Source organism: Mobula hypostoma, chromosome 12 (assembly GCF_963921235.1).
Source record: "Mobula hypostoma chromosome 12, sMobHyp1.1, whole genome shotgun sequence".
Lineage (NCBI taxonomy): Eukaryota > Metazoa > Chordata > Chondrichthyes > Myliobatiformes > Myliobatidae > Mobula > Mobula hypostoma.
Window position 1 is genome coordinate 87,517,709 of NC_086108.1, and position 14,848 is coordinate 87,532,556.

The window sequence follows — 14,848 nt, forward strand, 5'->3', positions numbered from 1 at the left end:
ACCTGGTGTGTGTGTCCGCCCTTGCCTGGGTGCCGGGTTCACTGCAGAAGAACGGTCGTATCCGGAACGGAGGGGTCACAGTCGGTGACCTCGGAAGACAATAAAGGGTTCGCCCAAAAGCTAACTGCGACGAACATCAAGGTCTGCTGAATCTGATTTGCATATCTCTCTCTCTCCAACGGCACAACAGCAATTACTGCGAACTGTATTCAGCTGAACTGAACTCTGCGTCACTTGAGACTGATCATTTACCCCTAGACTGCGATAGAGCTTGACTGATCCTATTATCCTAGTTCTGTGTACATGCATGTTTTATCATTGCTAACCTGTCGCATTTATATCCTTACTATTAGAATACTGTGTTACTTACTTCCTTAATAAAAACTTTCTTAGTTCCAGTAATCCAGACTCCAACTAGGTGGTTCATTTCTGCTGGTTTGGCAACCCAGATACGGAGTACGTAAGAGTTTCTATGTAAAATGCCATTTAAGTAGGGAAGCATAGCTGTTCTCTTTAAGATGTATAGGGTATGCATCTTGTATAACACTGACATTCTCCTGGAAAGAGGCCAGTTTTCACAAGTTCATATTTCCCTTCATTTAGGGAAGCCCAGCGTATCCTGGTCAGGATGAGTTCACCAATCTCCTGCCAACCTTGTTTTTGAACAAGCTGCAGGCAGATACATTATGCAGTTGGTTGACCTCACTTGTTGCCTCATCATAGCAAGCGGGAAGTGGCACAGAGTTAACACCACTTACTGATCTGTCATAGCTTTAATGCTTTGCATTTGCTTACAGGCTATGGTCCTTTATCAAAAGGTTATGTTGCCAGTTCATTCTGCTAGTGCGAGTAATTCTTCAACGAGAACGGAGGAGAATTGAATAACTGCTCAAAAATGACAGACTAAGCCTAGTTGTGTAGTTTTACCTGACCAGCAATCGGATGACACATTAAATACTACAAACAGCTTTCCTAGATTAACTACTACCAAATCCACCCGTTACAGGAGCCCTAATAATCATTTTGGATTCACTATTCTTACAGATGTCTTTGGGTCACATTCTGAATCATTAACTTAAGTCATCGCCATTTTATTTGTGAAGGCTTTATCCAATTAGATTACTTGATTTTTCAGACTTTGGAGAATATATCATCTAATTCTGCCCATTTCCTGCTAAATATCCAAAAATTCTGAAAATGATGAAACACTGAAAATATTGATGGCAAAACAGCATCATAAAAAGGGAATAAAAATACCCTCAAGGTGTGCAGATCAGATGGAAGATGGTACAAAGAAACAGCTAAATCTCAGAGAAAATGATTGATATAACTTTATTATTTTACAGCAATATTTCAGCCATTTTCATTATATACATAATATACAGTACATTAAGTATTTTCACTTACAATTAAACTCTAAGCAAGGAGACATTGTGCACCTGCAACTAGGTGTAATTGACTGTTGAAATTTTACAAAGGAATGTGCTTTAAAACCACTTAAATACTCCACTTACATTCCAAAATGCAGCAGCACCTTCATTTCATTATAGGAGTAATCAGTAAGTCATGATCAAAGCAACACCTCTCCAGAATACGTATGAAAATTATGTCTCTGGTGCAGAAACAGAAGTTTTCTTTAAATGTGAAAATAAGCCTGAATTTTAAAATGACTGATACCTGTGCATCTCATGAAAAATATATTCAATTGTTTTCCAGTGCATGTATATTTGAGATAATGCAGTCACTAATAAAACTAAATGTTTAAAAGGTTCAGGTTTAACAGCCTAGACATTTGACTTACAATTTGGCAGACACAGACGTGCATTCTCAATGCACTCGGTTGCTCAAGTCTGTCTACAGCACTGTGATGAGTTTTGTCAGTTCATCACATCGACAGCGAGGGCAAGACCTTTCATGTAGTTTGCCCTAAATCCAGTGCTGGCTTGCTATTTGAGCAATGCTTCTTCTGAACGTTCAACCCGCCTGCCCTTGCCATTGTACACAGACAAAACGAGCAAGATGAAGGGAAAAAAGGAAATCCCAAAAATGAACAAGCATAAATTAGTTATTAATAAATTTACTAAATAAAAATAAATTAATAAACAGAAACATCCAGTAGGCTCCCAATTGTGAGGGGCCCACAAATCCCTTTAAGGATTCCCTAAAATCACTGAAGTTCAAAATGAATGAAACATGGCTGAAAAGAATGGATTACAAAGAATTTAGTACTTCTCAGTATGAAGCTTGCTATACCAGTTTCTTGCCTCAAGGAACAGTGTAAATGTAGAACTTCATATAGTGAATCAGACCACTCAAAAATCAGAGCAGGTGGATTTGCAGTCTGTTACTGTAGCATACCCGTCCATAGGTTGAAACAAGCAGTGTTGATAACAGATTCCAAGTGGTAGTACATGGATACAAGTTGAGGTAGGGGGCTCTCACTGTTCTGTGGTTGTGCAGGAAGTGGCTCTCTGAATACAACCTTTAGATTCTAGAGAGAAAGAGAGAGAGAGAGAAAGATTATTCAGGAACACAGCAGATTTCTCTTAAAAGGTTATAAGGAGCCATTTCCCAAAATCAGCAATGAGATAATATGTATACTCTTCAGAAATGGTTTCAGTTCTTTGCAGTAATTAAGATGAGGGCCTTTGGGATGACTCTAATTAGGTCAAATCCTACACAAAGTCATTGGACTAATTATATACAAGTCTTCTTGAATCAACTGCCAGTGTCAAATAAAAATGCAGGAATATTCCAGGGCAACAATAACTACTTCCTACTGATCTTCCGAATGAAATTAAGATCATAAGACATAGGAAGAGAATTGGGCCATTTGGCCCTTCCAGTCAGCTCTGCCATTCAATTATGGATGATTTCTTTTTCCGGTCAACTCCATTTTTCCTGCTTTGTCCCTTTACCTTTGACACTGTTACCAATCAAAAACTTCTCAATCTCTGCTTTAAGTATACCCAATGACTAGGCCTCCACAGCCATCTGTGACAATGAATTCCACTGATTCACCACCCTTTGGCTCAAGAAATTCCTCTTCATCTCTGTTCAAAAGGGTATTCCTTCTGAGACTGTACCCTCTGGTCCTAGATTCTCACAGTATTTGAAACATCCTTCTCATGTCCACCCAACCCAGGCTTTCAATATTCAATGAGATCCCCGCTCATTCATCTTAACTAAAGCGAGTACAGGCCCAGAGTTATTAAATGCTCCTCATGTGTGAACCCTTCATTGACGAATCATGCTCCTGAACCTCCTCTGTACCCTCTCCAAAGCCAGCACATCTTTTCTTAGATAAGGGGCACAAAACTGCTGACAATACTCCATTTACAGTCTGACCAATTACATAAAGCCTCAGCATTAGATATTTGCTTTTACATTCTGGTGTTCACAAAATGAATGCTAACAATGCATTGGCCTTCCTTACCACTGACTCAACTTGCAAGTTAGCCATCAGGGAATCCTGCACGAGGACTCGCATGTCCCTTTGCACCTCTGATTTTTGAATTTTCTCCATTTAGAAGATAGTCTATACTTTTACCCCTCCTAACAAAGTGCATGGCCATATACACCCCAACACTATCTTCCAACTGTCACTTCTTTGCCCATTCTCCCAATCTGTCCAACCCCGCCTGCAGCCCCCTGCTTGTCAACACTACTGACCACTCCACCTTTCTTCATATCGTATGCAAACTTTGCCACAAAGCCATTAATCTGTCATCCAAATCATTGACGTACAACATGAAAATTAGTGGACCCAACACCTATGCCTGTGGAACAGCACTAAATCAGAAAAGGCCTCCTGTACTTTCACTCGTTGCCTTCTGCCAAACGGTCTATGCTCCAGTAATTCCATGGGCCCTTAACTTGTTTAGCAGCCCCGTGTGCAGCACCCTTGAAAAATCCAAATAACAACATCCACTGAGTCTCCTTTGTCTAACCGGCCTGTTGTTTCCTCAAAGAATTTCAAAAGGTTTGTCAGGCAAGATTTTCCCTGGAAGAAACCATGCTGCCTTTGGCCTATTTTATTGTGCGCCACCAAGTACCCTGAAAACTCATCTTACCAACCATTGAAGTCAAGCTAACTTCCCTATATTTTCCTGTGTTTTGCCACCCTTGCTTCTTAAGGAAGAGGGACATTTGAGAATTTGCTGAATATGTGCTTAGTCTCTTCCAAACAAAACTGAAAATCACTTTCATATGGGTTTGAACAACTGAAGTAACCTACCACAATCTCTTGGACCTTTGAAATGCTATGTGAAAAATCACAAAAACAACACAGATCTGGAAATTTGAAAGAGAGCATGCTGAAAACATGGAGTCGCTGAAGGGGTTTTCAGCATTTTCTGTTTTTATTCAAAATCATGTATATAGGAGAACTTTATTAAGATCTTACCGTCTTTGCAGACTGAGAATCAAGGAAGATGAGAACAAAACAGTCGATAAATTTCTGATTCAACACCGCCTGTAAAGAAGTTTCATCGTTGTGTTAAAGAAAGGCTGCAGTTGCTCTTATTAACAATACAGGTAATGGTAAACACAATGGTACGACAGCAAATTGTAACCACAGTGCTCATTCAGTAATACAGACAATTTTTAAAAAATTAACAAAATGGCCTTGAGTTGCAGGAAAGTTCCCAAAACATGGGAACATCCAGAAAATTTGGATAATGAATCCATTTGGATAATGAAGTTTGTTTTCAAAGCTTGCATAGAGATTTAGGCCAGTTGGAAGAGTGGGCTGAAAGACGGCAGATGGAGTTTAATACTGATAAATGTGAGGTGCCACACTTTGGTAGGACTAATCAAAATAGGACATACACGGTAAATGGTAGGGCATTGAAGAATGCAGTAGAACAGAGGGATCTAGGAATAATGGTGCATAGTTCCCTGAAGGTGGAATCTCATGTGGATAGGGTGGTGAAGAAAGCTTTTGGTATGCTGGCCTTTATAAATCAGAGCAGTGAGTATAGGAACACACATCAAAGTTGCTGGTGAACGCAGCAGGTCAGGCAGCATCTCTAGGAAGAGGTACAGTGGACGTTTCAGGCCAAGACCCTTCGTCAGGACTAACTGAAGGAAGAGTTAGTAAGAGATTTGTAAGTGGGAGGGGGAGGGAGAGATCCAAAATGATAGGAGAAGACAGGAGGGGGAGGGATGGAGCCAAGAGCTGGACAGGTGATTGGCAAAAGGAATATGAGAGGATCATGGGACAGGAGGTCCGGGGAGAAAGACAAGGGGTGGGGGACACATTCTTTCTTGCACTCTCCTCTTTCTCCCTCTGTCCCTCTGACTATACCCCTTGCCCATCCTCTGGTTTCCCCCACCCCTTGTCTTTCTCCCCGGACCTCCTGTCCCATGATCCTCTCATATCCCTTTTGCCAATCACCTGTCCAGCTCTTGGCTCCAACCCTCCCCCTCCTGTCTTCTCCTATCATTTTGGATCTCCCCCTCCCCCTCCCACTTTCAAATCTCTTACTAACTCTTCCTTCAGTTAGTCCTGACGAAGGATCTCGGCCTGAAACGTCCAATGTACCTCTTCCTAGAGATGCTGCCTGGCCTGCTGCGTTCACCAGCAACTTTGATGTGTGTTGCTTGAATTTCCAGCATCTGCAGTATTCCTGTTGATTGAGTATAGGAGTTGAGATGTAATGCTGAAATTGTACAAGGCATTGGTGAGGTCAAATTTGGAGTATTGTGTACAGTTTTGGTCACTGAATTATAGGAAAGATGTCAACAAAATAGAGAAAGTACAGAGAAGATTTACTAGAACGTTATCTGGGTTTCATCACCTAAGTTACAGAGAAAGGTTGAACAAGTTGGGTCTTTATTCTTTGGAACGTAGAAGGTTGAGGGGGGACTTGATAGAGGTATTTAAAATTATGAGAGGAATAGATAGAGTTGATGTGGATAGGCTTTTTCCATTGAGAGTGGGGGAGATTCAAACAAAAGGACATGAGTTGAGAGTTAAAGGGCAAAAGTTTAGGGGTAACATGAGGGGGAACTTCTTTACTCAGAGAGTGGTAGTTGTGGAACGAGCTTCCAGCAGAAGTGGTTGAGGCAGGTTCAATGTTGTCATTTAAAGTTAAACTGGACAGCTATATGGACAGGAAAGGAATGGAGAGTTATGGGCTAAGTGCAGATCGGTGGGACTAGGTGAGAGTAAGAGTTCGGCACGGACTAGAAGGGCCGAGATGGCCTGTTTCCGAACTGTAATTGTTATATGGTTAAAATAAGAAGTTTGTTCCTTGTGAAAACACAGCTCGATGCCTGTTTTCTCAGAACCTGTTAAATATTTTGTTTGCAGGCTTATCTTTCAAATGATCACTTTCAGCTAAGGAAGCTTTCATCAATAGCTTGAGGAAAAGTCAAGCCTATAAAAATGATTTGATAATCACACTGCTAAACCGATGTAGTGAAGTAGATGATGTTACCACGGAGCTAAAACACCTGGATACAAAGATGCTGAAGGGTTCATGTGCAGTGACAGCCATAAAGAGTGTTGTGTAATCTTAATATGCTTTGATTTAATTCAGGGAAGTGCTCTTCTTAGAGGATGGGGATGCATGGTATAAATGTAGAGGAATGAATAGAGAATTGGTTGGCTAAGAAAAAGTTAGTGTGAATAGATTTTACCCATATTGAAAATTTATGTGAAAAAAATTCAGAAAGTTACTAACAAAATAGTGGAATGGATAACCAAATAATGGATGTAAATTAATGTACATACAAATAATTTTGCAACAGCAGGGAATATTGTGCAGTCAGACATTTACTATACATACTTGGAAAAAACACTGTGAACACAAGTGATATGGAGAGGTACCAGGAGTAAGATGGAAGTGGCAGCTGGCACTGGAACATATATCCATTTTGGTGAACATGCGTAATTGAAAGTGCAAAAAAGAAACTGAAGATCACTGCTTTACTGCGTATAGTCAATGGAAAGATGCAGCTGAAGAGGGACATAAGGTTTCAGATAACTAAGTCACTGAAATTATCTGTCTGGTTAACTAAAGTAGCAAAAAAAAAAGACGAGCATTATTGGTGACATAATGTGCAAAAGAAGAAAACAAATAAATGGTGTAAAAATGGAATTAGAGTAACCATGTCAAATACAATTCATCAGGAATGGGAAACTAGAGTTATGAATAGAGATCAGCAGTATTGCACTGGCTTCCCTCTTACCCCTTCTCTTCTCCTCACCTCCTACTTTTTCTCCCATGGCCCCCTCTCCTCTCTGATTCTTTCTTTTTCAGCGTTTTACCTTATGGACTGTTTATTCCTCTCCATAGATGACACCTGAACTGCTGAGTTCCTCCAGCATTTTGTGTGGGTTGCTCTGGATTTCTAACATCTGCAATGTCTTGTGTTTAATGATTTCTGTCTTGTGTTTAATGATTTCTTTCTTGTATTATTTTCATTGCCACAGAAAATGTAATCTTTCCTTTTTTTAAAAAAAAAGTTATGAAGCACCCTGAATGGAAGACTTGCAGTTGGCTGTTTTCTCTGATTAGGAAACTAGTTTTGAGAAATGAAGAACCTTACATTTTCACTAAGGATGAAGGAACAGTCACTGGAGCAATACATATGTACTGAAAATATTTGAGGCAGAGACCATTGCACCTTTTGAAAGAAAACTAGATTAACATTTGAGACGGGATACAGGGTAACCAATGGAAAGAACAGCAAAATGAGACAAATTTTAGATTGCTTTGACAAAATCTCATATTGATACAGATATCAATTGTCTCCTTTTCAGTAATAACCCTGTAACCTTGTGTTTTATAATGCTATTATCTATAACACATTAATAATGAAAGAGTACAATCCCAATTGAGATGCTGTGTCATTATTTAAACTGGAGAGCTCTACACCACCCGATTGTAAAGGTGGTGTAAAGTCAAAATATTAGAGGTATTTCAGTAACTTTTGATCTTTGTATTGAGCCTTAGGCACTTCTGTCAATGGTTTATGAATGAAACATATTCAATATTGAAATACTGCTTTGAAAAATGGCCTTTCAATTATTTTGGACTCAGGACATATTTAAACTTCAACATATTTTTGGGATACAACAATGTAGGAGTAAATTCTTGCGCAGGGGAAATTCTCTCTACAAGTACAGCACATAAAAAGGAGTAACTCTTAATTTCCTCCAGAAAAAAGGGTCTTACATTTGGTAATCATACACTTCATGAAAGAGTGATGTTTTGTGATTAATTTCAGCAGTAGAAATATCTGTCATTATTTGCTAACCTATAGTACTGTTACAGTCCAGAACTCAACACACCCAACCGTCAGTGCACACACTACTGAACATACAGAGATATACCCCAATTCCCAGAAAAAATACTTCCTGCGTGTGCTGGAGACATACAGCCGTACAGCAGCAAAACAGGCCCTTCAGCCATTCTAGTCCTTGCCAAACTATGATTGTGCTTAGTCCCATTGACCTGCACCCAGACCTAGGTCTTCCATAGCCCTCCAATCCATGCGTTTATCCAAACGTCTCCTAAATGCTGAAACTGAACTCATATTGACCACTTCCACTGCCAGCTTGTTCCACAATCTCACTACTTTCTGAGTGTAGAAGATCCCCCTCATGTTCCTCTTAAACATTTCACCTTTAAACCTTATCTATACCCCTCATAATTTCAATCATATCTCCCCTCATTTTCCTAAGCTCCGGGGGAAAAAGTCCTAACTTATTCAACTTTTTCCTATAACTCGATTCCTCAGGGCTCGGCAATATCCTTATAAATTTCCTCTGTATTCTTTCAACCTTAATGATATCTTTTCTTTAGGTTAGAGACCAGACCTTCACACAATACTCCAAATTAGGCCTCACCAACATCTTATACAGCTTCTACATAATATCCCATCTCCTGCACTCAAAACTTTGATCCGTGAAGACAATAGCCAAAGCTCCATTTCTCCAACTCTCCTAACTAAAACTATACTGCTGACATTACTGGATAATGCCCACATTCCCACGCAACATCTATAGCTCTTGTAGCAAGTACCATCGTGAACCACCTTTTCTATAGTTATTTACACCATAAGACACAGGAGCAGAATTAGGCCATTCAGCCCATTGAGTCTGCTCTGCCATTCGATCAAGGCTGATCCCGGATCCCACTCAACCCCGTACATCTGCCTTCATGCCATATCCTTTGATGCCCTGACTGATCAGGAAATTATCAACTTCCGCCTTAAATATATCCACGGACTTGGTCTCCACCAGTCAGTGGCAGAGCATTCCACTAATTCACTACTCTCTGGCTAAAAAAAATTCCTTCTTACTTCTGTTCTAAAAGGCTCCCTCTCAATTTTGAGGCTGCGCCCTCTAGTTCTGGATACCCCTACCGTAGGAAACATCCTCTCCACATCCACCTATCTAGTCCTTTCAACATTTGGTAGGTTTTAATGAGAACTCCCTGCATTCTTCTAAATTCCAGTGAGTACAGGCTTAAAGCTGCCAAATGCTCCTCATATTTTAACCCCTTCATTCCCAAAATCATGCTCATGAACCTCCTCCGGACTCTCTCTCCAATGACAGCACATCCTTTCTGAGATATGGGGTCCAAAACCATTGACAATACTCCAGGTGCAGCCTGCCTGGTGTCTTATAAAGGCTCAGCATGATCGCCTTGCTTTTATATTCTATTCTGTTTGAAATAAATGTCAACATTGCATTTGCCTTCTTTACCACAGACTCAACCTGTAAATTAACCTGCTGGGAGTCTTGCACAAGAACTCCTAAGTCCCTCTGCACCTTTGATCTTTGAACCTTCTCCCCATTTAGAAAACAGTCCACACTACTGTTCCTTTTACCAAAATGCATTATCATACATTTTCTAACACTGTATTCCATCTGCCACTTTTTTGCCCAGTCTGTCAATTTGTCCAGGTCCTGCTGCAATCGCATTGCTTCCACAGCACTACCTATCCCTCTACCCATCTTTGTATCATCCACAAACTTCGCCACAAAGCCATCAATTCCATTATCCAAATCACTGATATACAATGTGAAAGGTAGTGGTCCTAATATTGACCCCTGAGGAACACCTCTAATCACTGGCAGCTAACCAGAAAAGGCCCCCTTTATTCCCACTTGCTGCCTCCTGCCTGTCAGCCATTCCTCTATCCATGCTGGTAGCTTTCCTGTAACGCTCTAGTATTTATCTTTTTATGCAGCCTTGTGTGTGGCACCTTATCAAATGCCTTTTGAAAATCCAAGTAAATGACATCCACTGCCTCTCCTTTGTCCACCCTGCTTATTACTTCTTCGAAGAACTCCAACAGATTTGTTAAACAAGATTTCTCTTTACAGAAACCATGCTGACTTTAACTTACTTAGTCATTAGTCTCCAAGTACTTTGAAACCTCATCCTTAATAATAGACTCTAGTACTTTCCCAACCACTGAAGTTCGACTAACTGGCTTTTAATTTCTTTTCTTTCGGCTTAAAGAGTGGAGTGACATTTGCAATCTTATAGTCCTCTGGGACCATGCAAGAATCAAGTGATTCTTGAAAGATCATGACCAATGCATCGGTTATCGCTTCAGCAACTTCTCTCAGGACTCTGGGAGGTAGTCCATCTAGTCCTGGTGACTTATCCACCTTAACCCCTTTGATTTTGCCGAGCACATTTTCCTTTGTAATAGCAATGGGACCCACTCCTAGCCCTGACACTCATGGGCCTCTGGCACACTGCTGGTGTCTTCCACAGTGAAGACTGATGCAAAGTACCCATTAAGTTTATCTGCAATTTCTTTGTCCCCGATTACTATCTCACCAGTGTTATTTTCCGGTGGTCCAATATTAATTCTCACCTCCCTTTTACTCTTTATGTAACTGAAAAAACTTTTAGTATCCTGCTTTATATTATTGGCTGGTTTGTCCTCATATTTCATCTTTTCCCTTCTTATAGCTTTTTTAGTTGCTTTTTGTTGGATTTTAAAAGCTTCCCAATCATCCAACTACCCACTCACTGTTGCTACCTTATATGTCCTTTCCTTGGCTTTTATGCAGTCCTTAACTTCCCTTGACAGTCACGGTTGCTTACCCCTGCCATTTGAGTACTTCTTCTGTGGGACATATCTATCCTGCGTCTTGTGAACTATTCCCAGAATCTTCAGTCACCTCTGCTCTACCGTCATCCCTGCCAGTATCCTCCTCCAATCCACCGGCAAGCTCCTCTCTCATGCCTTTGTAATTCCCTTTATTCCATTATGATACTGATATGTGACTTTTGCTTCTCCCTCTCAAATACAGACATCCCACCCTGCAAAAACTCATTTCAGGGAGGTAGCACCACCAATTTGCAGCAGACTCCCGGAACTTCCGGGAGAGGTGGGATGTCTGCAATAGAGTAGCTCCTTAGTAGCTAGCCAGCTAGTTTAAATAATGGTAGCTATGCTAATGAACGAATGACACCTGTTAAACTCACCTCAACATGTCTTTTACAGTCTTAACCCACCATGGGCAATAGAAAAGTCACTGTTGCAAACAGTGCAGCGAGCAACACTGTCATTATTTTTCACCCCTATTAGGCAGGGGTACACTTTAGGGTAGTCTGGGGTGATGTACGTTTTATATTTTCTTTTTTTTGGAACACTCTGCCATGGCGCACTAGCTCTCTCTCGTGGTCGCTCTCTCGCTCTTGCGCTCTCTCTCGCTCTCAAAAAAATTGATTTCCAAGATATTGTATATAATTTGCGGGCATCAGTGAGCCACTATTAATATGTGGGAGATGTCTGCAAATAGCAGTATAAATTCAGTCATATTATGATCACTGCCTCCTAAGGTTTCCTTTACCTTAAGTTCCCTAATGACATCTGGGTTATTACATAACACCCGATCTAAGATAGCGTTTTGATGAGTAGACTTGAGTACGTTGCGCTAAAAAGCCATCTTGTAGGCATTCAACAAATTCTCTTTTTTGCATTCTGACACAAACCTGAGTTTCCCAATCCCCTTGCATATTGAAGTCCCCCATTAAAATTGTGTCATTACCCTTATTACATGGCTTTTCCAGCTCCCTTTACAATCTCAACCCCACATTTTGGCTACTATTTGGAGGACTATATATGATTCCAATTTTTTTTTAACCCTCTTATTAAATTCACCACAAAGATTCGATATTCTCTGACCCTATGTCACCCCTTTCTAAAGATGTAATTTCATCTCATACCAACAGATCCACACCATAGCCTATGCCTTCCTGCCTGTCATTTGATATAAAGTACATCTTTTGATGTTAAGCTCCAACTAGCCATGACTCAGTGACACCCACAACATCACACTGACCAATCTGTAATTGCGCTACAAGTTCATCCACCTTATTCCAAATGCTACATGCACTTAAATACAGCACCTTCAGTCCTGCATTCTTTGCCTATTTGAATTGTGCCTCTGTGGTACAATTTAACTCTTTGCTCTGTCTGCATTTGTACCCGGTCATTAGCTTGTCCTTCCTTACATTCATGTTACACCCATCATCTACTTGTAAACCTGCTGGCTCATCCTGAGCTCTATCACACTGGTTCCCATCCCCCTACTATATTAGTTTAAACCACTTCCAAGAGCTCTAGTAAACTTGCCCGCAAGAATATTGGTCCCCTTCGGATTCAAGTGCAAACCATCCCCTTTTGTCCAGGTCACACCTGCTCAAGAAGACGTTCCAGTTATCCAGAGATCTGAATCCCTGCATTTAATCATCTGCATCATGATAAGTGTTTCAGACACCTCACATAAAATCAGAGTTCAACTTGAAAATAACATCAGCATGTGCTGTATAATAAAAATGCGACGTGGGTAAACCAATCATCCTTCTCGCATTGTTGCATACAAGAAAACTAAATTATTCATAAGCAAGCAAAATCTATTAGTTTACTAGCTTTAATAACTAGTTCACCAGCATTATGTTCAGATGATTAAGAAGTTTATTTTCAGCAACATAGAATCAGAGAAACAGTACAAAAATAGGACCTTCAACTTACAAAGTCAATATTGACCATCTTTTTTAAAATGCACTAATGCCTGGTCACATCTAAACTATTCATGTAGAAGAGAGACAGGAAGGGATACAGCACTGATCATAACCAGCCCTCCACCATCATCCTTGATTTCACAGGGCTATGTACAAGTACAGGATTTGTGACATTATACTGCAGGTGTATACCTAGAGTACTATATTGTCCTGTTATGAGAAAGATGTCATTAAGTTGTTGGAAAAAGTGCAAAAAAGATTTATCAGAATGCTGCTGGGACTAGGTCTGGGTATAGGGAGAGGATGAGCAAGCACAAACTTTTCTGCTTGGAGCACAGGACACTAGGGGTGAGGTGGACACAATAACAACATTTAAAAGATATTTGGAAAAGTACATGGGAAATGCTCAGAGGGATATGGGCCAAATGCCCAGGCAACGGGAGTAACTTAGATGTGCATGAGTTGGACCAAAGGGCCTGTTTTTGTGTTGCATTCTCAGTATAACCTAGAACCCATTTTGTTGTCCCCATATTCCCATCACCTCCCAGATTCTATCACTCACCTCCATGCAAAGGACAATTTGATACCCAGTAAACCTACCAACCCATGCATTTTCGAACACAGGAGGAAACTGCAGCACCCAGGGAAAACCCATGTCATCACAGGAAGAAGATGCCAACTACACCAAGACAATCCTGGAGGTCAGGATTTTACACAGGGTGCTGAAAATGGGAGGCAGCAGCTCTACCAGTTGTACCACAATGCTATTCTTCAGTTTAAAACAACAAATTGATACAAATCTGTCAGGTGCTAGGTTTTAACATACCAAATATTGGATTCCTCTATCCGCATCTACAAAGTGTCGACAACTCTGGGAGAAACGGTTTAACAAAACCTTGATCAAACTCTGATACCAGCTGGTGCTCATCGATAGGAAGCAATCCTGAAACAAAAGGGTTTCACAAACAAACAATGAATGCAGGGAGATAAGAGGATAGAACGAACAATTACAGAATGGGAATAGGGGACTTGAATTGTCCCATTAAAACACACACATGATTTAAGAGTGACAATAGTGTTTTGTTTCCTTTGTACATAATATTCTTTTCTGTGAAATAATGTAAACAGAATCCACAGAACAAATACATCACTCCAAGAATGAAGTTGGTGTTGGAGACAAAATTAAGGCATACTGCTGCAGCAGATTAGTCAATGTCCTGCTGGTCTATCGCCGTATTCCAGACTGCCTGCTGACGAGTGTAAAAGTGCTCATTCCTCAACTTACATTCCTCATTTTTAATGATGCAGTGACTTATGACAACGTTGTAATATCAGATAGCGTTCACAATGATTGGAGAAGGAGCTAATTTTTTTGTTGCACTTCTCAGAATTTAAATTAGACATTGATAATGTTATATCTATGTATTTCGAAAGCTTTGGCTCAGCACAACAACATTTTAACATTGTATATTACTACCTTCAGATCTCTCGTGCATCGTAACTATAATTACATTTAATCACAATATAATGAGAAATGTCAATCAATAGAATGACTTTACCTGTGGTGCATCTCACTCTGCAAAGAGCCATATATGGAAAAACAAACAAATGACTTTCAGGAGAACATTAAACAATACATTTCCCACTCTATGTAATATCAAGTCTCCAAGAATCTTTTGGTGGTTCAGATGATCACTATTAATATGCAAGTAAATATTTGATTGCAGTGCATTGCAATTCCTGTAGCCAGTGGTCTACTATCACTTCTGGGCTTATAAGGAATTTGAACCGTAAAATTCCACAACACATGTGCCAATGAATAAGTCAGCATATTCAGGAAG

The 14,848-nt window shown here is 40.2% G+C and overlaps 1 protein-coding gene across 3 annotated transcripts in view; it reads right to left on the reverse strand.

Annotated features, from left to right (window-relative positions):
- Positions 1-1,324: 1,324 nt before the first annotated feature.
- Positions 1,325-14,848, reverse strand: part of szt2 (SZT2 subunit of KICSTOR complex) — a 266,703-nt gene continuing 253,179 nt past the window's right edge. For all 3 annotated transcript variants that reach the window (XM_063064563.1, XM_063064564.1, XM_063064561.1), the window contains 3 exons: positions 13,834-13,950; positions 4,406-4,474; positions 1,325-2,491 (listed from right to left, as the gene is read on the reverse strand). In XM_063064563.1, the coding sequence (XP_062920633.1) occupies positions 2,345-2,491; positions 4,406-4,474; positions 13,834-13,950 (333 nt within the window). In that variant the 3' untranslated portion in view covers positions 1,325-2,344. The remainder of the gene's footprint in view (positions 2,492-4,405; positions 4,475-13,833; positions 13,951-14,848) is intronic.